The sequence below is a fragment of the Oryctolagus cuniculus genome, chromosome 2 (assembly GCF_964237555.1).
Source record: "Oryctolagus cuniculus chromosome 2, mOryCun1.1, whole genome shotgun sequence".
Taxonomy (NCBI): Eukaryota; Metazoa; Chordata; class Mammalia; order Lagomorpha; family Leporidae; genus Oryctolagus; species Oryctolagus cuniculus.
In genome coordinates, this window is record NC_091433.1 from 51,337,126 (window position 1) to 51,365,040 (window position 27,915).

At 41.4% G+C, this 27,915-nt stretch overlaps 1 protein-coding gene and 1 long non-coding RNA gene across 7 annotated transcripts in view; one reads left to right on the forward strand and one right to left on the reverse strand.

Annotated features, from left to right (window-relative positions):
* PALLD (palladin, cytoskeletal associated protein) overlaps nt 1–27,915 on the forward strand; it is a 455,211-nt gene that overhangs the window by 234,458 nt on the left and 192,838 nt on the right. For all 6 annotated transcript variants that reach the window (XM_008249670.4, XM_008249661.4, XM_002709467.5 and 3 more), the window contains 2 exons: nt 6,636–6,755; nt 9,118–9,460. In XM_008249670.4, coding sequence (XP_008247892.3) covers nt 6,636–6,755; nt 9,118–9,460 — 463 coding nt within the window. The remainder of the gene's footprint in view (nt 1–6,635; nt 6,756–9,117; nt 9,461–27,915) is intronic.
* Nucleotides 12,604–22,048, reverse strand: LOC127490265 (uncharacterized). Its single transcript, XR_007918126.2, has 3 exons — nt 16,907–22,048; nt 13,051–13,214; nt 12,604–12,721 (listed from the first exon to the last, which is right to left on the reverse strand). It is a non-coding gene; the product is annotated as an uncharacterized lncRNA (long non-coding RNA).

Here is a 27,915-nt window from a genome sequence, read left to right on the forward strand (position 1 = left end):
TAGTATTTTAGTTTGATTTCTCTTCAAAATCTCTATTTTCCAGCAGAATTTTTCCTCAATTTCATATATGAATTTCTTAAGTTTTGAATTTGCTTCTCATTGCTTCTTTGTAATCCTGCTATCATTCTTTTGAATCCCTTGTCAGGCATTTCATCAGTCTCTTTGTCTTCACACTCTAATAATGAAGTGTGTTCCTTTGGGGAGTCATGTTGTCTTCCTTTTTCTTATTTCTTTTATTCTGCATTTATTTTTAGGCACTGGTGTAAATACTTGTTGGTTTTTTCCCCAATGGGATTTTTTTAAAAAAGATTTGTTTATTTGAGAGACAGAGTTACAGAAAGAGGTAGAGACAGAGAGAGAGAGAGAGGTCTTCCATCTGCTGTTTCACTCCTCAAATGACCGCAACAGCCAGAGCTGAGCCAATTGGAGCCAAGAGCCACAGCTTCTTCTTCTGGATCTGCCACGTAGGTGCAGGGGCCCAAAGACTTGGGCCCATCTCTGCTGCTTTGCCAGGCATATTAGCAGGGAGCCCTTCTCGGCTCTCCTCCCCTGGATTGGGAGTGGAGCAGCTGGGGTTTGAAATGGTGCTCATATGGGATGCTGGCACTGCGGGCCAGGGCTTTAACCTGCTGCACCACAGTGCTGGCCCCCTCTAATGTGTTTTACCCTTGAACTATGCCTCTGTTGGTTAGTGGAGTGTCTGCTTCTTCAGTGAATACCTGGAAGGGTATGCTGGGTGTAGCCAATGAGCTCTGGTCAGTGCTCAAGGGTGAGGTGAGAATCAAGGGTGATGCCCAAGTTTTGCATGGTAGATCTTCTCTATCATCAGCAGGAGAGAGGGTATGATCATGCCTGTTTGCCTGATCACATCCTCACCTCTTTTGTTCCAGGGTGATAAATGATCGGGGTTAGCCCACAGTGGGTACATCCCACGTCCACGCTGGTGCATGAACCACACTAGAGATCTTTGTGGTCCTCATTGTGAGCAAGGAACCCTCTGTCACAAACTACCTCAGGCAGTCAAGGAGCTCTGAACCTCTGCCGCCAGACAACGTGATTGTCCTAAGCCCCAGATACACCCTGTGCCCTATTTGCGGTCATGGATTTCCCACAGCCATAGCTTGCAAGGCTCCCACAGTCATGGGGTGATGAGTATCCCCTCAGCCCTGTGAGCCTGCTCTGTCCTCGGAGAGCAGAGATGTCCCCGGAGCCAGCCAGCTGTGGGTGCTCTGCCTTGGCAGTTTTAGCCCAGGAGCCTCTGACAGGTTGAGGAGATTGGAGAGCCCCTCACAGTCTTACATGGGTTCCCAGCCCCCTGTCAACCTCCCAGCCAGACTCAAAGCCTGTGGGTAACGCAGATTTTCCCCTCTGGTAAAATGCACTGGTCTTGCGCGTGCGCAAGCTCCTGCAGCCTCTTTTGCTGCCAAGATGGCGCTTTCTCCCTGCTGGTTGCCCGGGCTTTCCCTTCACTGGATTAGGTGAGTACCCTGGCCCCGGCTAGGGCTCCAGGTAAGACTAAGGTGAGTGTGGTCCGTAAGGTACTCCCTCAGGCAGTATCGCTGGTGGCTCGGCTGCGGCAGTCTGTTTTCGCTGCTGGCATCTCCTGCAGCCAGGGGCTGCAGCGGTTGTGTGTGGCGTCTGCACTCGCTGCTGTGCCTCCACACCTCCCACGCTGCTGCACAGCGTCCCTCTTCCTTCTGTAGATTTCCCATTGCGGACGGACGGCTCGCCAACTCTCCCCGGGGAATGCCCTTCTCGGCTCTCCTCCCCTGGTCACCAGCAGCACCCCTTTTCCCTATACAGCCATCTTGGAATCTGGATCGTATTTGCTACTTCCATTTTGCATTTCATGAACTTTTGGCAAACTAGTACTTTCTGATGAACGTTTTCGGTGGCAATTGACCTACCTACCTTTTCAGGACAGCACAATTTAGAATAAAAGAAGCCTAAAAAAAAAAATCCTCCTTGCATGTGGACACTAAGAGTGTTCACTTTTGGAGCTGGAGTAGACCTGAGGATTTAAATCTTGTGAAAGCACCTGTCTCACCCCTAAACGAGGTTACAAACAACTTGAGGGCAGCATCTAGGGATTTTTATCTTCATATCTGCAGCTACAGAACATTAAGACAGTGGACAGTGTATTCTTGGAAATAATCAAGAAGTAGATTGATGAAATCCAAAGGTTTTTATAAGCTGTTCTGGAAGGAAATTCCAGACTTGACTTCAAAAATCTTTACATCTTACAGCCGTTCAGTAACAAGTCCTTCCATTCACTGACCCTTCCTTCTCGCCTGCTGCACTTACTGACCGTAAAGTTATTCCTTCTGTTCTTCTAGAAAGATGGGAGACTATTTGAGCAACTTGTTGCATATTAATTTCTTTACATTTGTGTTACTTATAGCAATGTTTTTACCTAAATTAGCGTTTGAATGGAAGAATATTTAATATATATTGAATTGCCCTTTTTTCTTTATTATGCTAAGAGGCATATAACATAGGCTCTACCTTCTTAAATCATTAGTTACACTATATTACTGTAAGTACACACAGCATTATATGGTAGATCTATAGGACTTTTTCATGTTGCATGATAAAGCAGAATACCCACTTATCAGAAATTCCCCATTATCTTGCCTTCCAACCCTGGCAACAACTGTTCTTTCTGCATCTAAGTGTTTGGTTATGCAGATACTTCTTAAGTGGAGTCTTTAAGTGTTTATCCTTCTGTCATTCTTTATTTTTAACTAAATAATTTCAGTTCTTTCAATTTATCTTTATTAAACTCTCTTATCCATTTTCTGTCCTACAATGAACTGTTTTTCACATCCTGTTGAATAATACCCTGAAAGAATGAGGTCTGTGTTTTCATAACTCCTGCAACTTGAAATCTGTGTTAATATCTCTTAGAAAACAGTTTCCTTGACCTACATCACTGAGCTAACTTCTCGAAAGCTTTTGACCATTAAAGTCTTTCATGAAGGAACTTGATATTTCAAAAGAAGAGAATTCTTAGCTTTTTACCTTTAACAGTCTGCTGAGCAGATTATCATCAGCATGATCAGGGGGTGGGGTAAGGCTTAGTTAGGTGTGGGATAAAGCCCAAGGATGGAGTGAGAAATGGAGAAAAATGCAGTGATGCACATAGGGCATATTCCTTGACCATATAAAAATAGACAGATATGACCCAGTAAAGATACATCAAAAGCTATGTAGCTTGATAATATTTGGATACATTTTGAAATAGGGGGGCCCGGCAACGTGGCTCACTTGGTTAATCCTCCACCTGCGGCACCGGCATCCCATATGGGCACCAGGTTCTAGTCTAGGTTGCTCCTCTTCCAGTCCAGCTCTCTGCAGCTCTCTGCTGTGGCCCGGGAGGGCAGTGGAGGATGGCCCAAGTGCTTGGGCCCTGTACCTGCGTGGGAAACCAAGAGGAAGCACCTGGCTCCTGGCCTTGAATCCGTGTAGCTCCAGCCATGGCGGCCATTTGGGGGGTGAACCAACAGAAGGAAGACCTTTCTCTGTCTCTCACTCTCTCTCTCTCTCTCTCTCTCACTGTCTAGCTCTATCTGTCAAAAAAAAAAAAATTGAAATAGGTACACCCATTTTTTTCTAGAATCATGCAATAGACTTTATATTTCTAGAATCAGATTATTAAGGGGTATCTGATTATGAAGAGCAATTTTTCACTTTATTTATATTTTCATTTTTTTAAAATCTAAACATTTAAAGCTATCTTTTAATAGACAAAAATGTTTTTATTCCAGGGTAGCCCTTTTGCCCAGTCCTTATTTCCCTCTGGTATTGGAAGCACAAATCATTTCGCAGTAGACGTGCGATTTTCAGTGCTGACGGTCAGCTTGAGGGCAGCAGCGGTGCTCTGTGATCCTGCCAGTTTGCTCTTGGCAGGAGGTCAGTGAAGGAGTTTGGAAGAGAAGAATGTTATCTTACCAAACTATGTCTGTTAACATGGTACACAGTACAGCACTGCCAAAATTAGTGACTTAAAGCGGCAACCATTTGTTTAGTTCATAATTGTATGGGTCAGCCGTTTGGCTTGGCCTCAGTGGGGCAGTTCTTGTAGTCTGCACTGGGCTCAGCTGGTCTCGGCTGGACTCCCTCAGGATGGCTGTGGTCAGCCTGCAGATTGGCCTGGAATGAGTTAGTGAGGCTAGGATGGTCTCTTTGGGAATGGTGTCTGCCTGTTCCATGTGGTCTCCTCCCCCAGCAGGCTAGCACAGCCTTGTCCATCTGCAGATCGACCTGGGTTCCAAGAGACTGAGCAGAAATGGCAATTATCCTTGAGGCTTTTGGCTTGGAATTAGCCATAACATCACTTCTACCATATTCTAGCAACTTGCATGGGCAGTCAAGTTTCAAGGGCTGTGTCACTTAATGGAAGGAGCTGTGTAGCCACATTACAAAGGGCATAGATTCAAAGACATCATAATTGCAACCACATTTTACAGAAAAATCTGTAATATAGAGTCTTACTCTATCCAGATATATGATTTTATGCTACAATGAAGATAATTATTCAATCTAAAAACAGCTGATATACTATAGATAGAGCTTCCTTTTAATACTAACATCTCCTGTCCACAAAGCATTTACTACACTTATGCACTGTCCTAAGCACAATATGTCACGTCATAAGAATAGGTGGTTTTTAGGAGTGTCAAGTCTGGAGCCCAGCTTGGTTTGAATCCTGATTTTACCACTTACCAGCTAGGTGAACTTGGGATAATCAATCAGGCTTATTGTGCTTCAGTGTCCAGTCAATTAAATGCATTAACAATAATAATCACCAGGGAAGACATTTGTCAAAGCAGTTGATATGCCACTTGGGGGGCCCGTGCTGTGGCATAATGGGTAAAGCCACTGCCTGCAGTGCCGGCATCCAATATGGGCACCAATCAAGTCCCAGCTGCTCCACTTCCAATCCAGCTCTCTGCTATGGCCTGGGAAAGCAATAGAGGATGGGCCAAGTCCTTGGACCCCTGCACCCACATGGAAGACCCAGAAGGAGCTCCTGGCTCTTGGCTTCCGATTAGCGCAGCTCCGGCCGTTGCGGCCAGTTGGAGAGTGAACCAGCAGATGGAAGACCTGTCTCTTTCTCTCTGCTTCTCCTTCTTTCTCTGTGTGTAGTTCTTTCAATTAAATAAATGAATCTTTAAAAAAACAAAAAAAGATGCCACTTGGAATGAGACTGTCCTATATTGGAGTGCCTGGTTCTAGTCCTCGCTCCCCTGCTTCCAATCCAACTTCCTGCTAATGCCTCTGGGAGGCAAAAAATGGTGGTTCAAGTACTTGGAGCCCTGACATGCACATGGGAGACCTGGATGGAGTTCCAGGCTCCTGGCTTGGTCCTGGTCCAGCTCTAGCTCTTGGGGTCATTTGGGGAGTGAACCAATAGGTGAAGATCTCTCTTTGTCTCTCTTTGTCTCTCTTTCTCTTTCTCACTGCTGTTCAAATAAAGTAGAAAAATAAATAAATAAAAATGTAATAATAACTACCTAACTTGTAAGGCTGACATAACAATTAAATCATATTAATCTATGTTAAGTGTGATGATGGTACCAAGTTATAGTAAGGGCTTTTAGCTATTGTCATCTTCATCATCCTCATCCCTCATGGTGGTTAATTTTACATGTCATAAATAATGCAAGCCTGTAAGGAAGGCTCTGTTGTTATCTCCATTTTACAGGTAAGAAGTTGGGGAGATTGACCAAAGTCACAAAGCCAAGATGTGGTAGGACCCTTATTCCAGCCCAGACAGTTGCTTTGAACCTGGGCTTTTCATGCTATGCACCACTGCCACACCACGTATCATCTGGAGTAATTATCTGCAGATCAGATATTTGCAGATCATGTTCTTTTTTCCCCATTGTCAGCATTTCAGGAAATCTGCATTCAGTTGAGCAGAAGTGAGAGGCAGCTAGATTGCATAGGAAGAACTTCCACATAAAATCGATTAAACTCGACGGGAGCATCTTCCACATGTGAAGTGCAGTTATACACTTGCAGACACATCATTTTGTCTTCATGGGTACCCCCCACTAGGAATATATATCTCCTTTTGTAGATGAGAAAACTAATATTTCTCTTTTTTTTCTTTTGTTTTTAACACTTCTCTCTAAAATCACTGAGGCTAAGATACAGGCACCCGATGTTGGAGTACCAGGGTTCAATCCCAGCTCAGACAGCTGAGTCTAGCTTCCTGCTGTTGCTGACCCTGGGACACAGCATGTGATCGCTCAAGTCACTGGGTTCCTGTCTCCCACATGGGAGATCTGGATTGAGTTCCCTACTCCCAGCTGTAGCCAAGTCCAGGCTTATCCCAACCCTGGGCATCGTGGCTATTTAGGGAAGTGAACCAGGGAACAGGAATTCATTCTGTTTTTTTCTCTCTCCCTTTATCTCCCTTCTTTCTTCAAATAAAAAATTTTATATAGGTTTTTATTTTAACCAAAAAAAGCATTATTATCCCTAAAACTGCTGCATCAAATGTAAACAGTTTCGTTGTGACCACTTTTGTGAAGCAGTTCTGTAGTAATCATTCCCTAATGTGCTTGTTGTACAAAGAGTGTCTGTGGCTTCGTTCTGACGACTCACTCTGTTGTCTTCCCCTCCAGAGGAGATCTGCACTCTGGTAATCGCTGAGACTTTTCCTGAAGATGCAGGCATCTTTACATGCTCTGCAAGAAATGATTACGGCTCCGTAACCAGCACTGCCCAGCTGGTTGTCACCTCCGGTATGTGGAGAGTCAGAAATGAGTGGGTTCTGTTCCCAGGCCCTATTGCGGTTGGCCACAGCAGAGAGGAGCTGTCCCAGGAAGGAGGCTCAGCCTTTAGGAATGCGCCACCGCTCAAGGAGTAGCTCTAACAATCAGATGGTTCATGGAGAAACAAAAGGCCTTGGGGGAGGGGGCAGGAGGGAGTGAGAATGGAGGTGACAGACAAAGAGGTAATGATCCTGTGGCGAGGGGAGGGAGCACCCATGGGGCTCTTGTTAAACTCCTGCAGTCTTAGTCTTGGAAACAATGGAGCTGGTTTCTAAACATCTTCATGATAACCTAGAAACAGATTCGCATCCAAAGGCCACTTCCAAATCAGAGGTGCAGTCGCTGTTCTTAGCAGGGCCAACCCCTGAGATCAGGAGATACCTGGACAAAGAAATCCCTGTTCAGTCTGCTATTGAAATCTCTGGAAAGCTAATGCAAGATAAGCCCACTGTACTTCAGAGAAGCTGTAAGGGTTACATTTCATGGATGGATCTATGAATGACAGTATTTGAGGGTACTTTTAAAAGTTCTTGGAAAATGGAATTAAAAGGCACATTTATTTTGGTGCAAAAATTTTTGAAATCCATACATAGTTTTTTCATAATACAGATTTTCCATGAACGTTTTCAAGGCCCCTTGTATAACTGTGATATGGAAAACACAGCAGAATGTTGTATTATTAAAACAGATACTCAAACATGCATGAATATTTTCTAAACTAAACTTGCCACTAGTTAGAGTGATATGAAGCAGCTTCTTTAGTTTTTATAAGTTTTAGTTTACTATTTTTTGCTATTACCAGTGGGTTTACTTTAGCTTACTTTAATGGCCTCAACTCTAATAATCATCTTACCGGCATTATTTAAAAATATCTCTTTAGCCAAGCCTGGCACGTGGTTAGATACATAATGGGGAGTCGACAAATAGATTGTTGGCTGCAAGAGATAGATTTGGAGAGAACAATTGAATTGCACTTAGATTCCTTAGATCAAGAAGTTGGTGCTAGGTGGCAGCAGAGGCACAACTAAAACTGCTTAGGGATGTTAGCGTGGCCACTGTAAATGCTTTGCGTCTTAATTAAAAAGAAAGATTAAGGTCCATCTTTGTGGGGAAGTGGCTGATATAAGTGAGAACTTAAAGTGTGAAAAGGGAACCCCATGGTCATCACTGGCATTACAGAGCAGGAAGGATCCGAGTATGTTGAGTTGACTGGGGGATTGTCCCACTGAATGGCTGTAGCAGTAGTGCAGTGCACCAACAATGTGGCCCAAATCCTAGCCTCCTTACATCTGAGTGGCAACAATTGGTGTGTAATAGTCCCCATTTTCATCTGGGGTCCATGTGTGATGGCCAAACATAATCAACAAGTATTTTTGAGTGTTCCATTTACGTCAGTGCACATTTTTGAGTGCAGACCGGGAGCTCTCTTGGCTGCTGGGAAAGGTGAAGATTCCCAAAAAGATATAATCTCAAGATGCTTTCAGTCCATTGAGGGTTACAAATAAAAATCTCTTACATTGTGGGGCGGGGCTCATCTGCCTGCATCCAAGGCCTGGAGCATTGCAGGGGGTGCCCCTACTCCCCCCAACCCTGGCCCCACCTGGCTCACTCCTCTAGAGGGTAGCTGGCACCACGTGTGGTCCCTACTTCTCATGATCAACATGAGTGTGTGTGTGTCTGTTACACGGTACTCCCAGCCCACTCTGGCTGCCAGAGGCTCGCCATCCATCCATCCCTCCATCCCACCCAAACAAACCAAAAACAACAACAATAAAGTCTTAAACTGAGCTATAGTTGGGACCATCATCTGACATGGGAAAACATATTCCAGGACATTATGAGACATTTCACTTGGACTCAGAGATTGGTGGCCTTTTTTGGCTTTAAAATAGAAAGAATATTCACATAAAAGTTTTGCAGCTTAAGCCAGTGTTAGTAGAGACAGATAGGGTCTTCAGTCAGACCTGTGGGGCTGAAATGTGAAAGGACAAGGTTCTAACTCAGAGTGATTGTGTTGTGATTTTTTTTTTCCAAGTCCTAGCTTTAGCTCCTATCTGGAATGTGTTAATGGCTTGGTAGGTGATTTTTCCACATGGGAGCTCAGTTAGGCAATGGAACAGGTAGCTGTCACTCAGAACAAGCTTGGAAGAGCCAGGTTCTCCAGCTGCCAGTGCGCTGCTCCAAATGAGGACAGCACGGCCACCTCACCTCTAACAACGGAGCAGTGCAGCAGTGCAGGAGGGTTTGTCCAGAGATGAATGAAAGTGCAAGAATCACCGGTTGAACTAGCAGGAGCATCTCATTGTTTTTCCCTCCCCTTCCTCTTCTTTAGCCAACTCTGAAAACTGTAGCTATGACTCAACGGGTGAATCCAACAACGACCATTTCCAACACTTTCCACCTCCCCCTCCACTGTTGGAGACAAATTCCTTTGAGTTGGCTTCGAAGAAACCATCTGAGATCCAGCAGGTGAACAGCCCAGACTTGGGACTTAGCATGGCAGCCCTTCAAATGCAATTCAGTTCTGCGGAGAGGGAAACTAACGGTGTCCATCCCGGCCATGGAGTAAATGGACTGATGAACGGCACAGCTAACAGTCATAAATCTCTTCCAACGCCAGCTGTCCTGCGTTCACCCACTAAGGAGCCACCACCTCTGCTTGCCAAGCCCAAACTGTGAGTACTTCTGCATGGTTTTCTAGCACTTTCCATACCCCTGCTGGATTTCCTCTCTGGTTAGAAAAAATGATTTGCCTGGACTCAGGGATGGGGCATGTCACCTCTTCTGCAGACAGATTGTCCCTGACTCATGCAAACCTGTGGCCTCTTGGGTCCTTCAAAAATAGAAAAGACACCCCAACATGCAGAAGATGAGTAGAAAGTTTGGTTAAATCTGTTGTTCGCTAAAAACTGTAACTGGTTATGGCTATGAAAATAGCTGTGAGCAGTGTGACCTTCGAACATGATAGCCAGAGGTAGCCACTCCCCAGAGGGGACGGAAAAGGGGACTGCCTGCTTTGATTGTAAAACATTTCCAACTGTTTTCAGCGTAACCGTCAGTGAGGAGGTCTGCTCACTCACTCAGGGATAAGCAGGGCAAGTCTAGAAGCTGAGGATAGAAATGCAGTGCTGATGTTGGCCAAGAGGGTGAGAAGAGGGCCCTTCGTGGCACAACCCACTTGGCTTTGGAATTCCATGGAATGGCATATTTCCCTGAGTACCACCTTCATACTTGATTTCCATTATTTTCCTAGGATGATAAACCTTGCCTGAGCTGTTTCCCTTGGCACCACGCAGCAGAGTTCTGTTATGAATGGAGCCATTACAGTGTCACAGAGAGGCAGAAATAAATTAACCCAAAAGGTTCTAGCATAACAGACCTTGAACTACTGACCTGACGCAAGTCAGTGGAAACATAAGAGTCATATAAAATGTATAGAGCTTCTACCAGGTCATGTTTCCATGAGAATGAATTTTCTGGAATCTAGGGAAGCCCCATCTATTTCTGGTGTCTTTTATTTGATATCTGGTGTCTTTTATTTGGGGCAGGAAGGGTTTCTTTAGGATAGAAGTCATTTATTCTTTGCTGCCCTCATCCTGAACAGCCTACTGTCTTCAGTTTATGAACAGCTCGCTTGTTAGTAATGTGAGATTATATAAGATATTTTATTAGAATAAATTCTTCCATGTGTACATCACTCTTTTTTACTAAGGGAATGGCATGAACATTATTAGAATAAGCAAATTAAAACCATCCAAAAGAATACCTTCACAAAACAATATACAGTCTTATAGAAACAGACTTCTGAACAGTCTTGTTGTTGCCATTTCAAAAATCTATTACTATCTCATTTTATCTCTGGCTTTTGATTGAGTCAGTGGGGCTACTAGTTTCTAGAGTAGTGTGCAAGGTCTGGTGAACACTCAATACCCGTGCTCCAGCTCCATCGATTGAACAGGTAAAATGCGTTTAAAAAAAAATGGTGGCCTTAAAAGAGATTTATACTCTGGTAGCAACCAGCCCATAAAATTAATTGCTGCTGCTGACTTCTTTCATGTTTGCATTTTGAATATGTATTTGCAATCCTTTTAATGAAACAAGGAATCCGCTCTCCTGGGAAAGCAAGGGAGGCAATGGGTTTAATGGCCAGGACTTGACTTTCCTCTTGATTAAGTGAAGTGTATCTACTATAATGGCCATCATAAATTGAGTATAAATCACAGGAGAGTAAACATGAGGAGCTGTTAACAGGCATTTACAGCCCTTCTTATCTCCGGAGTTTCAACAGCTCTCCAGCTTTGAGCTCTGCTTTACAGTGATGTTGCTGTGTCTGGTGGGGGTGGGGAAGCGTGTCTACACAGGCAGACAAAACAACTTGGTGGTGGTGAAGAGGTGCATAGCTTAAGCACAGGTTTGAAGAGTGACCTCATGGTTTTCTTGTGACTCAGATTCTCAATACAAGATAAGAGGTAGGAAAAATGAATGGCAGTGTTTGAAGTTCGAAGGAAGGGGTTCTCCCCTATCACGAAGAAGTTTAGGGAAAGGCAAAACAGCTGAACACTGAATCTGTTAGCTTAGAAATAGCCTTTCCTTGTACGAGCATTTACTACTGTATTTTTTCGCAAATCTTCATGTGTTTAAATATATCCTTAGAGCATTACTTCATGATTTTATATTGTACATTTACCTGCCATTTAACTTGGTAGAAAATTATATGGGATGATACTTCTATATGTTAATTTTTAATTTTTATAACATATCACACTTCATTGGACTTCATTTTCATTACAAAATAAATGGGACAATTCAAACAATGCAGATACCATCAAAGAAAGAGTCTGTACTCTTTGCTTCCCCTCTTCCAACCCACCCACTTGAGGTAACCAATGCTGTTGATTTGCTGGTTGTTTCGAAAGTTCTATCCATTGATTGAGAAATGTTATTGAGTGGCATCTGTAAATAATTTAGAATGGCATCTAAATTATTGATAATTAATGACTACAGGTAGCTGCCAAGTAAAATCATTATACATGTCTTTTTATTTCTTTTCATACAATAGGGGGAAAATGGCATTTTATTAGCCTCTAAGATTGGCAATGGAAAACTATGCCTTGCTCTAATCTTTACTTGTCAGCCTATGATTTTGTCCTCTCGTAGAAGGAGAGACATATTTGGGGTTCTGTGGCATTTCATGCATCTTCCTGATTTGTAATCAGACTAATAGGAAACATTTGGCAGAAGACAAATATTAGGAATTAAAACATTTATTCCAACAATGAATTAATCTGAAATGGTTTTTTTTTTTAAATTTCAGTTCTTGGGGAAAAATCATTTTTTAAAAAAATATTCTACGTTTTTTTCTGTCTCAATTCCAACACCAATCATCCAAAGAGAAAAAAATATCCACGATTAAAGCAAAAAATAGAAATGTCATGAACACTTTCTTCGGAGTCCAACCCATATTCAACAAAAATCCTTTCCTTTCCAGTAGACTTGCCACCAACCCATATGCCCAGCTGAGTCTGTCTTGCCTGTCATGAGGCCGAGTTTCCTGGCCCAGGATCATGGATAGATCAACCTCAAGTTCTGTATCCCTCAGTGTCCCTCAGGTTTAAACTGAGTGTAATTAAATGTAGGCCATTTGATAAGCTCCAGGTGCCCTGCACTGTGGATTTGTGGGATGCCTTGCCACTTGTCAGGGAACCATGAAGTCCACTTAACTGCTACCCAAGAAAAAATATTGTTATTTCTGTGACTCAGTGGCTGACGTGCACCATCTACAACAGAACAAAAGAAACAACATGGTGCTTAAATCATATTTCTTATTAGAAGAAAACAAGGGAATAAACATAAACCAAACTTAACAATTTGTTGTCTTTTCCTTCTTATGAGTGCACCAAATAAATCTGTTGCTGCCTTTTCCATACAAATGATGCCTGAAGATTCAAGACAAATGTAGGGGTCAGTATAAAAATTTCAGATTCTCTTTACTCCTGTAACACATATGCACACACACATACAGTCCTCCAAGGCATGCATATGATGGAATCCCTAGGAATAAGCCATATAAGAAAACTGATGAATGCTAAATTTATTAGGTGAATTGCAAAGTGTTTAGAAAAGCATGCTCCTATTTTTCCCCTCAGCTCACCTCCTTAATTAAATCAAACAATATATAAACAACAATATACTGTTTTCAAGCTCTTTTTATTATTTCCTTTTTAATATATTTTCCCTTTGTCTCGTGGGAGGAGGTAGAACATACCTGTAGAAGAAGCAAAATGGGAAACCACATGGGAGATTGCTGAAGGATGAAGCGATGGGCAAGTCCTTAAACTCAGGAGCAGGGCAGATCAGCAGATAAAAATAGGCTTATTTGTCACTCCAGTGCCAAATATATGCTTTACCATGGAAGTCCATGCTTTTTAACTGGGAAGATAATAATGAAATGACTTTACAGTTTTTCCATGCTAGATCAATAACTCTTATTTTAGTACTTTCTCCTTCCCTTCTCTAAAAAATAATTATTTCCTATTTTAAAAGGATGATATTATTTCAAATAGAGTTAGCATTTCCACAAGAACAGATTTTACTACTGTGTCTGCTTTGTTTCATGTCCACCCTTAGATACCAGTTGTTCCAGTGGATCTTGTCTCAAGGGAGGGGCATGTCCTCAATTTATTCTTACCAGGACATTGGGGATTTGGGTGACACCCCAGTCCAGTGGTAGGCTGACAAAAAATAAAGCCACATCTTCATGAAAACAAGCCTTAATTCCCTAGAATTAGGGAAGCATCATTGTCTTGCATATGTAGGAATGAGAGAGAAGAGAGGGAAATAGCAGCCTGTGCTACTGTTTTCATTGGTGCTTTAACTGTGTCCGATTTTCTATATTTGGAAGTTACATACTGGTTCTCCTACACTCCTAGACACAAATTTAAGTACAAGTTGTTCCCTGGCTCAGACTGTTCTGCTCCTTGGAATGTTCTCATTCTAATGACTTCTTGTTCTTCAAATCTCAACTTAATGTTACCACCAACCCATACCACCCAATTTAAAGCAGTCCTCTAGCCATCCTCCAATAAGTCACCCTCCTTCATGACTATATCCATGTCCTGATTTCTGATAGTTACTTGCTGGCTTTTGGGCTGGGTATTGCTTTCCCCCAGTATTATGACCTAAGCTTCCAGAGAGTGGGACCCTTTACTTTCTTTTCTCCTTGCTTTTCCATAGGCCCTAAAATGGAAGGACCTTGTTATAATAAGACTAGACAAATGGATGTTCAAAAATATTTTTGAATGAAAGAGGCAAGACAAAGATCTCCGCCCCGTTTGTTCTTTACTTTTTACCTAGATAGACCACAGGGCTTCTGTCTTCAAACCTCACGCATTCTAGAGTTTTCCCATTGTATCAGTCTTTTCCAGCTGACATCATTTATCTTGTAAACTGGATGAACATAAAGAATAGGAATCCCAAGGGATGGATAAATTTTTCTAGTGTAATTCTGAGTTACTTAATTTGGGAACACTTCCAACTTCTTCCTCATTTCTCCGATGTCCTCACATGATTAACATCTTGCTTTAAACATTATAGAGGGGCTGGCATTGTGACACAATGAGTTAAGCCATCCCTCCCAACACCAGCATCCATTGTGAGAGTGCCAGATTGAGTCTGGGCTACGCTGCTTCCAATCCAGTTTGTCACTAATGCTCTGGGAAAGCAGTGGAAGATGGTCCAAGTACTTGGGCCCCTGTTAGCCGTGTGGGAGACCAGGATGAATGGCTCCTGGCTCTAACCCAGCCATTTGGGGAATGAACCAGAGGATGGAGGATCTCTCTCTCTCTCCCCCCCACCCCCAGCTGTCTCTCTCTCTGTCTCTCTCTCTTTCTCTCTCTGTGTGACTCTGCTTTTCAAATACAGAAGTCTTTTGCAAAATAAGTATCATAGAGAAAATGAGACATTTGGAAGGGCTAAGGAGACATTTAACTGTTTAGTACATATTTGCAGTGTCAGTTGGCCACAGTACAAACTGCAGTTGCAAGGTATGTGTACTTGACGTGTTAACACCCCCATCAGATGTCAGACGTGTGATGAAAGGCTAAGAGCTTCTGTGCTACTCCCTTCCTGTCCTGTTTATGTTGGACTGCAATGCCAATGCCAATGTGTGGCTTGGGCAGCATAACTTAGAAAGCTGAACATTTTTCCATTCTTTAACCTCTACTAGGTTGGGTTCAAGATCTCACCATGTTACTGGGTGTCATTAGAAAACAAGCAGTTTCCTAGATTCTGTTGTTGTGTTGACCTTACCTCAGAGATTTGTTTGTTTGTTTTTTTTTTTTTTAAAGCAAAGCAAAACAAAAATCATAAAAGACAAAGCGAAGGTAAAAAACAATTTGGGACAGAATAAGTTACAAAGTGTCAGAGAGACATAATCATGAAACAATGATAAGGAAAATGTACAGAAACATATTTAAGAGCTAGTACATTTTTCGTTTCTTCCCTGATAATTAAGCATCTGGAAACTGTTGGGTCATGATGGATGCAGAGAACCCAAAGATGAAAGAAACAAGAATAATCTGTAATCTAATGTCTCTAGAACATAAACATACACATGTGCATAAAATCCTACACATCTTTTAACATTACACAAATTTGTAGAAGAATGGCCAATTCTTAAATGAGATTCAGTGTAACCCATATGCCTTGTCTGTCAAAGTTTCGGAGATAAACCATTGTTTTGTGTTTTATTAATTCTGGAGAGTTCCATATGTATCAGCTTCCATTACTAGTTAAATAATGTTCAGCATCTGCTAAGTATAGTCAAATAGAAAGTAATTCAGTAACAGGGAAAATACAAATTATGGAATTAGAGGTGCCTTCAAAATAAGGGATTAAAAAATAGGACAGAAAGTGGTTTTTTCAATTCATTATAAAATTACACACACAAGCAATCAGCAGACACATTGGTAGATGATAACTAAGGAACGTAGGGAAGGGACCATGACATGTGGGATGTCGGCTGTCCACCCCAGAGCATCCAGCCCCTCTAAGCCTGTTCTCCTGTAATGTGAGACATGACACAAATCTGGCTCCAAAGGCTCATGTCGGCGGGAGCAGGAGTTGCCCTGTGGGGCTGTAGGGCAGAGGCAGGAGTCAGGCAGGGATGCGTCTGGGAGAGGCCAGGCTGGAGGAACTTGGTGATCACAGTGTGGTGGAGAAGGACTGTGAGAGACACCATGGCTGCTCTACAGGGGGGCCGGAGCTGTGGGGGGCCGGGGGGTTGGGGGGGCAGACCTGGGCTGGCTTGCAGCTGTGCTTGGCTATGCAGATATGGATTCTTCATGAACACAATGTGATGATGACTTTGCATGAACAGTGTTGGTGTTGGATCACTTTGAAAAAGAAGCCCCTCCCTGAAATGGAAAGTCTAATCAAGGAACTTCCTGAAGTATGAAACTTGTAACTAAGGAATAACATATTTGATGTATTCTTCCTCATGATTTTTATGGGAATGTTGACTCTGACACTGTGTCAAATTCTTAGGCATTAGGATAATAATGTGTTGCTATGCTAGTGTCTTGGTGAATGTAATGTTTCATTTCAGTCCCAGAAGAAGGCTGAGTCCTTATTTTTATGGTTACGCATCTTGTTTGGTATCTAGAATATACTTAGAAATACTTGTAGACACCATATCTACATTTCTGTGGTGCTCAGCCATCCATAATACCCTATGCCCATCTCAAACAATAGACGTTTTACATGACATATTATATGATGATGCAGTTTTTCCTCAACATTTCCACCTCATCTTGCTAAATGTGTGTAACAGTGCCTTTGGTAATTACAAAATGAGTTGAAAAAATAGTTTCCATAGAGGACAGGGACTTTTTATTTTTAGAGGGAGACAGCTAAGCTCAGAGATAAGAGGAGCCACATATGAAACATATGCTCAGAGGTAGCTACGAATTTGACGTCAGAATATTAAAAGTGTAGTTTTAACTGAAAATATTAGATAAAAATATATGCAGCTTACTATTAATTTTATGAAAAGTAAATTATAAATAATTCACTAACTAAAATATGTATTGTGTACTAGAAGGAAATAATAATCAAGATGTTACCAGGGGCTCTTTGGTGGGATTTTGAGCAGACTGTGTTTTCTTATTAACTCTCACCCATTTTCCAACTTTTCCATTCCCGCTCCTCCATTGGACCTCAGTGCATTTTATTCTCTGTAGATGCTTCCTGCTAAATAACAGGTAGCCAAGCTCACTGCCTGGTACAGTTGGAAGCAGAAATCTGATTCCAAGCGCTCTCATCTCCCCTCTTGGAACTCCTCTCTTCTCCCAGAAAGCAATGACTTGGAAACCAGGATTCCGTCTGGATTGTTAGCGCCTATCCTAGAGAATGTGCTGTATTCCAAGATGACTTGGCCTCTCCACACACCCTTTCTTGTAACCATGCCAGCCCTACCCTACACATGACTCCCATTCCTTCAGTCATACATGTTGGGATGGAAGTGATGTGAATAAGCTAATTGAAAATTTTAAAACCCCAAAGAAGCCAAATAGTTTAAAGACCACCATTTCATGCATAATCCATACAAGGCCTTCCACAGAATGTAAGATGAAAATTTCTCTTTGAGCATCAGTGGTAAAGGAGGGAAGATGTGGTGAAAGAAAGATTGAGATTCTGGCTCTCGTGACATGACAGTATTGTCAGGAAAGTGTGCAATGAAGGCATCTCCCGAGTGAGGAAGCACAGTTATGATAACCATGGGATTACAAAGAGGAAAAAATACCGGGAAGAATTATGAGGAAAAATGAGGGCTATCAAGACATAAATATATTTCCTAACAACAGTGAGAACCCATTTGCAATTTGAGAAGGAAAACTCAGTGAGCATGGCTCTGTGACTTTTTCAGCTGCACTCAGCATTCAGAAGGTTCACACAGGGCACGCAGTACATACTGGCACACTGAGGATACTGTAACATGAGGGGTCTTCGAATGGTCATGTACATGCATATTGTGAAAAAACGGTACATAGATTTTTAAAAATCTATGCACCCAAATCAACTTACCCGTTTTCCAGAAATTCTTGAAGTACCCTCATATTTAATTTGATGATCCTTGAGAAGTACTGAAATCATCTTCCAAGCACTGTGTAGGGTTAGAAAAGTAAGTAGATTAAGCCAGATCAAGGCTTAAGAGAAAATAGAAAGGACCCATGAAAATGGAAGGGGTCAAGAAAATGGAAGTTACACCCAAAATGAAAATGACAAAAGGGAGTGTGAGATAAGGAAGTGTGGAAAGAGAGCAGTAGTTTGACCAAAGAAAGGATTCTGAAAGTTCAAAATCTTCAGGAAAACGCCTTCTAAGTGATAACAGAATGTAAGATATAGCTGTTGGAGTGGATAGTTCAAGTGGAAGTTCAGGTCACAGGACTATAGAAAGCAGTGAAGAATCCAGAAAGTCAAGACATTACAAGAAACATGAATATGGATGGTGGCCAAAGGTGATGGCAGAAAACCAAATGCTAAATAGTGAAGCAATTGGAAAAAGTGAGGAAATGACCAAGGTTGTTGGTGACAAGTGGGGAAGAGGGTGATTATAGGTGGAGCACATAGACTTCAAAAGAGAAGCAGATTCTGAGTGCTGATGGCAGAGCTGTTGCTCCGCGTGTGGCTTTGGGAAAGCGAGAGCTCAGGGAAGATCGTGATGAGGTTAGCTACACCGTCAGGGAAAGCCAGAGTTCAGTAAGACGAAGCGCTGCCAATGGGAAAGTTTGAGGAAGCTGAGAATTTGGCTGGAAACAGTTAAGGAATCCCACAGGTAGTGGAAGGGATTAGAAAAGGGACCTCGGGGGGAAGAACTAGAAGGGGAAGAAGAGAGCTGTCCGGGACGGGGGGGGGGGGGGGGGGGGGGGGCGGGGGGCGGTTACATCTGAGGAGGGAAAGCTAGGGACTGATGACATCATCCTGGGGATTGCGGCTGGGAGCTCAGGAAGTGTGAGGGAGATTGTAGCTGGAAGCCAGGGGAGCCATGTGCAGTGTAATTCCCACTTCTTCAGTGCCCTGTATCCCCGTCACATCGCAGCACCATGAGCCATTTTGCGGTTACTAATTTCTATGCAAGACCCCTGACCTGGGCTTTTGAATAAGACTGTTTCTAGTATGTGGACATTTTAAGATGATTATTCTCAGTTAATGATGCTCTAATTCATATTTATTGAATTTCATTTTCTATCTCAACTTGTACTACTGGAGAATTTATTTCTGTCTCTGCAGACTGGTAAACATTAGGCTGCCAATTTTTTACCATTGATTTGTTTTTTCTGTAAATGTGTAAGCTTTTCATTCAGACTAATGCATCACCTAATGGAGAGGACATTAGTAACAGGGAGGTTTATTTTAGTTGGTTTCTATTACATGTCTCAAAGCAGAGGGAGGGTTCATTTTCTCAGCAGACTTAAGAATGACTGTTGCCTTACTTGACTAACGTTATGATTATATAAACCTTGTGGATAACACTGGAGTCAATGTAGTTTTAATTTTTAAACCCTTTCCATATATGATAAGGAATGAACTAGACATTTTTCATTTAATTTTAATAATGTATATTTTTAATTTGATAAAATGCATAGATTTTCATGAAACAAGTTGACTGGATAAATCACATGATTTTTTTTAAAGATTATTTATTTGAAAGAGTTAGAAGGAAAGAGGGAGGGAGAGAGAGAGAGAGATCTTCCATTTACTGGTTCCCTCCTCAGATGGCTACAATAGCCAGGATCCTGTAGCTTCTTCATGGTCTCCCACATGGATGACAAGGGAACGAAGCACTTGGACTGTCTTCTGCTGCTTTTGACCAAGCCATCAGCACAGAGCTGGATCAAAGTGGAGCAGCCAGGAAATGAACTGGCTCCCATATGGGATTACGGTGTTGCAGGCAACATCTTTACCTGCTATGCCACAACACCAACCCCTCACATAAATCTTAGCACACCTATCAGCTTGATCATTCAAAAAGAATATAAATTACTTGTGACCAAAACCCCAGACTTTGCTGTTGGAGTATATAAGGGTACCTCAGATAATTTGTAGGAAATAGAGTTAAAATATAAATTTATTTTGGCACAGAAAAATTTGTAGTCCATATATAGTTTTTCAAATTTTTTTAAAGGTGTATTTATTTATTTGAAAGGCAGAATGAGGAAGGGGAGATTGACTGAATGATAGATGGATGGGTTGAGCCATCTCCCATCTGCTGGCTTACTCCCTAAATGCACACAATAGCTGGGGATAGGCCAGGCTGAAGCCAGGAACCAGGAACCCAAGTATTTGTGCCATCCTCTACTGCCTTCCAGGTCCATTAATAGGAATCTGGTTTGGAAGCACAGACTACTTGGGACTCAAACCAAGCGTGCAGATGAGGGATGTGCGTGTCTGAGGCACACAGTATCCATCCTAGTTTGTTTTTTTGGAATATACATTTTCCATAAGCTTTTTGAAGACCTTTTGAACAGTAGTTCCCCCTTACCCACAGGGCTTATATCCCAAGACTGTCAGTGGGTGACTGAAATGCAGATATTACTAAACCCTATATAAATGATTTTTATATGCATACACAACATTAACTCTTTTTTTTTTCTCTTAATTAAGCCCTTATGTACTGTGGCCATAAGTGTTCTAGTTTGAAGTGTGGCAGCACAACAGTGTGCATTTCCTTTTCCTTCTGAATGACTTCACAGGTAGGAGAACCATTCGTACCACGCATCTCAGTAACCTCAGCATACAATTATTGTTCTTCGCTCAGTCAATCAATAACTTTCACCTTTTCACTTGAAAGAGGCTTTTTATGGCTACTCTTTGGTTTATCCGAATTGCCAGCATCATTACTCCTGGTGGTTTGAGGCCCTTATTTAGGGTTCCTTGAACATCTAGTCAGTCTGCTGAGATGGCTGCAAAGTGACCAACAGGCTGGCAGTACGTACAGGGTGAATACACTGGACAAAGGAATGACTCATGTTCCAGATGGGCAATTGTAAGGTTTCATTATCTTTTTCAGAATGCCTGTCATTTGGAACTTATGAATTGTTGATTTCTATAATTTTCCATCATGCCATGGTTGACTACAGGTAACTGAAACCAAAGAAAGGGAAACCACCAATAAGTGCAGTCTCCTGTGTGAGGCTCTTGCCTTCTGACCTATGCATGGGAGGTGCCCTGGTAGAATAATACTGACCCTGCTTTATCAAGGCTGTGGGAAGGATGTATATGGGCTGTGAAGGTTTTTGACGATGCCTTCAAAATATGTACATTTACTTAATTTTCCTATCTCCAGTCCCACTACTTTATGCCATCTCAACTCGGAAGTCCTGAAAATATCTTTGCTCTGCGCCCTTTTCCGTTTCACAATGTTCTCCAGGTCTGTTATGCTATTTAGATGTAATGACGTATGATGTGCATAGTAGGCAGCACTTGAGGGACTCCAGCTGTGGCTCCCTCATACAAAGCTAGTAAGACAATTGAATGCCTGTAATACTATCCCGCTATTTTTACTTTATATGTTGAGAATCAGAAAGAGTAGGGGCAGCTATCAGGTATTCTTTTTAGCTCAGAGAAGTTTATAAATAGGTCAAATATGGGTAATTATATGCCTGAGCCACAATTGCAAACTTGCTGCTTTCCTAGTAATTGCCATTAAATGTGAAGGTTGTGAAAGATTTCTGGAAAGACCACAAATATTTTCTTGCCCTTGTTTCTGCCTTTGTTGAAATAGTTCGTATGCCATCTGGTTTCAAGGATGTATCATTATGCTCAATAATGTTTGTAGAAAAAAAAAAGCCTGAGTACAATGCAATGAAAAATAAGAAATGTCTTTTGTTCTCTGTAATTTCTGAAATAGAGCTTGTATCTTGGATTTCCATACAGTTTTAGCTTTTGCGGTAAATTCTTACTCCAAATGACTGTGTTTTCATGACTGCTACCTTCCTTTCCTTCGTAATTCTTGCTTTCTTCAAAGGGCAGCCTCTGTAACATAAATACATTGATCTTTATTCTATCATAAAGCAATTTGCAAATATAGGAGAGGTTAATTTGTGTTGAAGTTTTCCAGAAAATCAGCAGGAATTGTAAGTTATATTTGTTCTCATTTTATCTTTGAAAAGCAGAAGTATATTTAGTTATTGTAATTATTAAGATTTTTGTTACACTAAACAGCTGTCTTACTGGAGAGAAATACAAAGAATTTTTATTTTAACCAAAAATTTGCAGGGGGAGGTTTCTAGAAGCAAGCAAATGGTTCCAGGTCTTCACTCTCTGAGGACCACTGGCCCCATTTTGATCCGTATATCGGCTAGAGAGATTTACATTTGCTTCTTTTACACTACAATGAAAGACCAAAAACTGCCTTTCTAAGATTAAGTTTTATTTTACACTCTGGATGATAGTAGTAAATAAATTAGAATTGTATTCCAGCAAAAAATGGAAGTAAAACTGGACAAAGAAGATGCCCATTTTAAGTCTTGCCTGAATTCTTTGTCCTTTTAGGTAGAACAAAGGAGCCCACCAGCTGAATTTGTCTCTGGGGTTTTAGACTTTATCTGGTGTTCTGTTGTAAAATACTATTTTTTAATTTAATTTAATTTTTTAGATTTTATTTATTTTTACTTATTTAACAGGTAGAGTTAGACAGTGAGAGAGAGAGACAGAGAGAAAGGTCTTGCTTCCCTTGGTTCACCCCACAAATGGCTGCTATGGCTGGCGATCAGAAGCCAGGAGCCAGGTGCTTCCTCCTGGTCTCCCACGCGGGTACAGGCGCCCAATCACCTGAGCCATCCTTCACTGCTTTCCCGGGCCACAGCAGAGAGCTGGACTGGAAGAGGAGCAGCCAGGACCAGAACCTGGCACCCATATGGGATGCCAGTGCCACAGGCAGAGGATTAACCAAGTGAACCACGGCGCAGGCCCTGTAAAAAATTATTGTGCATTTGCTCTGGACCTGGTGTGGCTTCTAATCCACTCCTTCTCATACGCGAGTATCTTGGAGTGGATGAAATGCAGGCAGGCAAATACTCAATCCTTAGCCTTGGTTCAGCTCAGCTTCCAAACACATAAAGTGAATTCGAGTGGACCTAGGAAAGATCGAGGACAACCAACCTCTAGAGATCTTGGGAGGCCATCCTATATGGCTGAGTCTGAGATTGGCCTGAGTTTAGCAGCCATTTTCTTAAGAACTTGAACTCTGGAAAGTTTCCAACACTAACTCCAATTGTTTGGATGTGTACAGTCCACATGGTCTGGTATAGATCTAATTTCAGATTATAGGACAGGGTAAAATAACCATACTGCACTGTTAACTGTATTCCACTTAGTTATGAGCAATCTGTCAGATATAAATCCTAGATCAACAAGGTCATTTGTCTTCCTAGTGACAGGTTTCTCCTGTGATCTATTTTCAAATGAAAATTTTTAAGTACTAACATTTCTTATTCTGAGAGAACAAAATATGTTCATTTCTGTGTTCTCGTTGACTTTAGCATGTACTTCAGTATTTTGCTTAAACAGAAAATTTTCATGAAACTTACAGAAATTAAAAACCACCATGTATAGTCCTAAGCCAAGAATCTCTAACTTGTGCTGGGTGCCCCACCCCTGACAAAGGCAAGTCATAGGTTTCTGATAGAAGCAATTATTGCCATCCTGTGCTGGAATTAAGAATACATTCTCTGGAGCCAGCCCCGCGGCTCACTAGGCTAATCCTTCGCCTTGCGGCACCGGCACACCGGGTTCTAGTCCTGGTCGGGGCACCGGATTCTGTCCCAGTTGCCCCTCTTCCAGGCCAGCTCTCTGCTGTGGCCAGGGAGTGCAGTGGAGGATGGCCCAAGTGCTTGGGCCCTCCACTCCATGGGAGACCAGGATAAGCACCTGGCTCCTGCCTTCGGATCAGCGCGGTGTGCCAGCTGCAGTGCGCCAGCCGTGGCGGCCATTGGAGGGTGAACCAATGGCAAAGGAAGACCTTTCTCTCTGTCTCTCTCTCTCTCACTGTCCACTCTGCCTGTCAAAAAAAAAAAAAAAAAAGAATACATTCTCTGACATTTTTCTTGCATAAATTCATAGCCACTTCTTATATAAGTTGAACATATTTTATACTAGCATGTCAAAATAGGAAACTATTTGTCACATAAAATTATTTCAGAGACTTTGTATAAATCTAAGTGATCCCCATTAATGATTGAAATATTTTATAAATGATGTTTATTCATTCGTTTCTTTTTACTTTTCCATTCTCATAGAATTTTTGCCTAAACAATGAACTGTCTGTATCCCTGCCAGATCTTATTGGGATCACAGTGCAGCTAGTGGGCATTCTCTTAAACATCATTTTTCTGTTCATAATACAGGAAACCCCCTCTTGGAATTCCCCCACCATCTGTTCCATTCTTGATTAACTTAATGCACTGCTCTTCCCCTAGGATTTCTTTTCATCCTGGGAGTACTTTTCACATTTTTCCTATTGTGGTTCCACTGATTCCTAAACACCATATATTTAATTTTATATTTTATTTTTTTTCATTTATCAGAAACAATGCCCTCCAGTAGCTTCCGAGAAAGGGATACAGAACACATTAAGTTTCTAGACCCTACTTGGCCAAAAAATGTCTTTATTCTGTTCTCACGCTAAAGGGGCAATTTAGCTGGGTTTGGAATTATAGGTTTTTGCAAAGAATTTTGAAGAAATTGCTTCAGATTCCAGTTTCTTCTATTATCCTAGCAAAGCTTAATACCATCTGATCCTTTAAATATGACCTATTTTTTTCATTCTAAAGATGTGTAGAATTTTCTCTTTACTCTTAGTACTCTGAAATTTTGTGATGATATGTAATATTTTTAGAGAAGACAGGCTGGAAACTGTATATGCTCTGAAAATTTTATTATTTTAATTTCCTCTCCAATTTTCTGTTGTCTTTTTTTGAAATTTGTATTATTGTGATGTTAAAGCTCCAAAATTGATATTTTCACTTCTTTCTTTTTTGTTTTGTATGCTTTCTGAAGATCTCTTCACCCTTGATTTCCACCTTTATGTTGAATTTGTTACTTCTGTCCTTGTATTTTTAATTCCCAAGATTTTTTTCTCATTCTCTATTGTTTTTTTTACAGCAAAAGTTCCATTTCAGGAATGCAATGGTGTTCTTTATCTCATTAATTATTGAGTCTTTGGGAGAGAGGCCTGTTGTCATTTTGTTAGTTTTGTTTTTTCCCTATTCCCTGTACTGTCTCTATTAATTAAAGTTCCTTTTATTCTATATGTGTGTTTGGACCAAATTTCATGCTTAGGGATTTTATAAGTTTCTCATGAACTTTGGCACAAAGTAAGTACAAGTTGATTGGAAACAGTAAGCTTGGTTGAGATTTGTCAACTGACAAACTTCACCCTAGGATTAGGCATGGACCCAAAATTGCCCGGATAATCAGATCTTTTCTCCTGATTTAATCAATTCATTCATTCATATATATATATATATATAGAGAGAGAGAGAGAGAGAGAGAGAGAGAGATTCAGTTGGTATGGGCATTTGCTGTAGAGGTTAAAACGCCAGTTGGGGACACCCGCATCCTGTATCAAGTGCCTGGGTTTGACTCCTGACTCTGCTCCCAAATACAGCTTCCTGAGAGGGTCATCCTGGGAGGTAGCAGGTGATGGCCCAAGTAGTTGGGGCCGTACCATCCACAAGGGAGACTTAGATTGAGTTCCTGGCTCCTGGTTTCAGCCTGACCAACCTCAGCTGTTGTGGGTATTTGGGGAGTGAAGCAGTAGGTGGAAGATTCATTCTCTCTCTCTCTCTCATTCTCTCTCTCTCTCTCATAAATACATACGTACATGCATACATACATACATACATTCAGAAAAATGACAGACAATCAGCTACCTTACTTGGGCTGATGGAGGATGGAGGGCGGGGGAGATCCTTGCTGACTGTGGGGAGAAGGAGACAGGCTTTCATAATTTATGTAGAGATGCACACGTTTCAGACCTCACCCCAGCTTCCCAGCCTCTTCTCTTGCCCCTCAGGTGTTTCTGGGCCTGCAGTTGTTCTGGCTGTCTCCACAGAAGTAGCCTCCCATCCACAAGGAATGGGCGGGGGGTGGGGCCTGACTGTACTTCTGCAGACTTTCTGCCAGTCAGGCCTCTCCCTCACCTTCAGAGGGGTCCAGGGACTGATAGGGTCCTTTTTTGGTTCACCCTCTTAGGCATTTGGGTTTCTGCTCTCCTTTCCTGGGAGGTCAGTGACAGCTCATCCATTAGTTTTCAAAGGTTAACTATTCACAGTCTTTTTATTTTTAACATATATTTTTGTTTTCAACTGACACATAGTAATTGTACATACTAATGGGTACAATGTGACATTTGAATACATGTATACAGTGTGTAATGATCGGATGGAGGAGACTGGCATATCCATCACTCAGACATTTATCATTTCTTTGTGTTGGGAACATCCACAATCCTTTCTACCAGCTATTTTTGAAGTAGGCTATTAATATGTCATCAGCATTGTTACTCCACTCTGCTATAGAAGATTAGAAATTATTCTTCTGATCCAACTGTACCCCTGATCCATTAGCTTTTAATTTCAATGAACTTAAAAGGTTTCTATCCTTTACTTTCATCTTTTCAGGATCTTAGGAAGGAACAAAAATAAGCACATCCATTCAGTCTACCATGTTTATTAGGTATCCATTTATGACTTCTTGTTTTGTTTTAACAAAGATTTTTTCCAGAAAGAAGTATGGAACAGAGACAGAATCCCCACCACTTCCAAGCTCAGTGATCCCTGGGTAGGGTACTCAGTGCTCCTACATCTCAATTTCTTCTTCAGTAAAGAATTGTGACAGTGCCTTCCATACAGAATTGTGGTTGCTTGAAATAGTGTGCTAACAGCTGGCCCCATGGCAAATTCTCCATTTATTTTACCTATCATTGTTTCTGTGGTTAACAGTTAACTTGACTCTGAAATAAGCAACTTACGGTACTTGCAAAAAATTGCAATAAATTCATTCCATGTTGTGCAGATTTTTCTTCCTCCACCTTCAAAAAGTGGTAAGGAAAAAATGTTAATAGCTAATTGCTGACTTGTTACAAGAAGTTTTTTTTTTTTTCATTCACATTACCCTTGTGTTCCTGGCAATGACACACATGAACTCCAGTGAGCTGAATATCAGAATGCGGGCAATGCTCATCTCAGACTGCAAAAGGCTGATAGACAACTTGATCTTTTGTGCAAGTTTAGTTATAAAGTCATGCTGAAAGCACTGTTAACAGACCATTGGGAAAAGCATTTTGTGATGCATGTTATACATTGATGGCTAAAGGCTGAAAATTAATGCTTGCTTGTTATGCTTTCTGCTTGGAAATACTAAAGCCCTGTAAGCATTTTGTTTCAACAACCAAGTGAGGTATTATTAGGGAGATGATTCTAAATTCACTCCAGCTCATTCTGTGACAGAGAACTGTGCAAACTAACAACATGCCTGTTTGAGGCATCAGAGGAATCCCTGTTGCACAGTATCTTGTATGTGTACACAGAATTTCCAAAGAACTCCTGACATTTTCTTGTCGAATTCCTTGGAGTTCCCACTTCACCTTTTCCCCTCTTGTTACCAGGTAAATGTGAGTGATTTAGTGCTAAGTGGTAAGTAAGTTACTTTTTTAAAGTTTATTTTTACAATTTAACTTTATAAAAATATTGTGCCACATTCATTTCAAATGTAGACATTATATACATACACATGTATCATTTTTCTTGAGAATAGAGATATTAATATCAGAAAGTGAGGAATTCATGACAATGTTTGTAATATGGTGAAAGAAGGGTAGGGTGTATGTCAAGAACATGGTTTGATTCAATGAAGCAGTATTTATATTTATAACTTAGACCAAATGATATGATGTCCACACAAATTTTATCTCGTAACTCCCACAAATAAGAGAAAGCATGTGATCTTTCTGATTCTGTCTTATTTTACATAGCAGAATGATCTCCAGCTCCATTCATTTTGTTCCAAATGTCAGGATTTAATTCTTTTTCATGACTGAGTAATATTCCATCATGTGTGTATACAACAT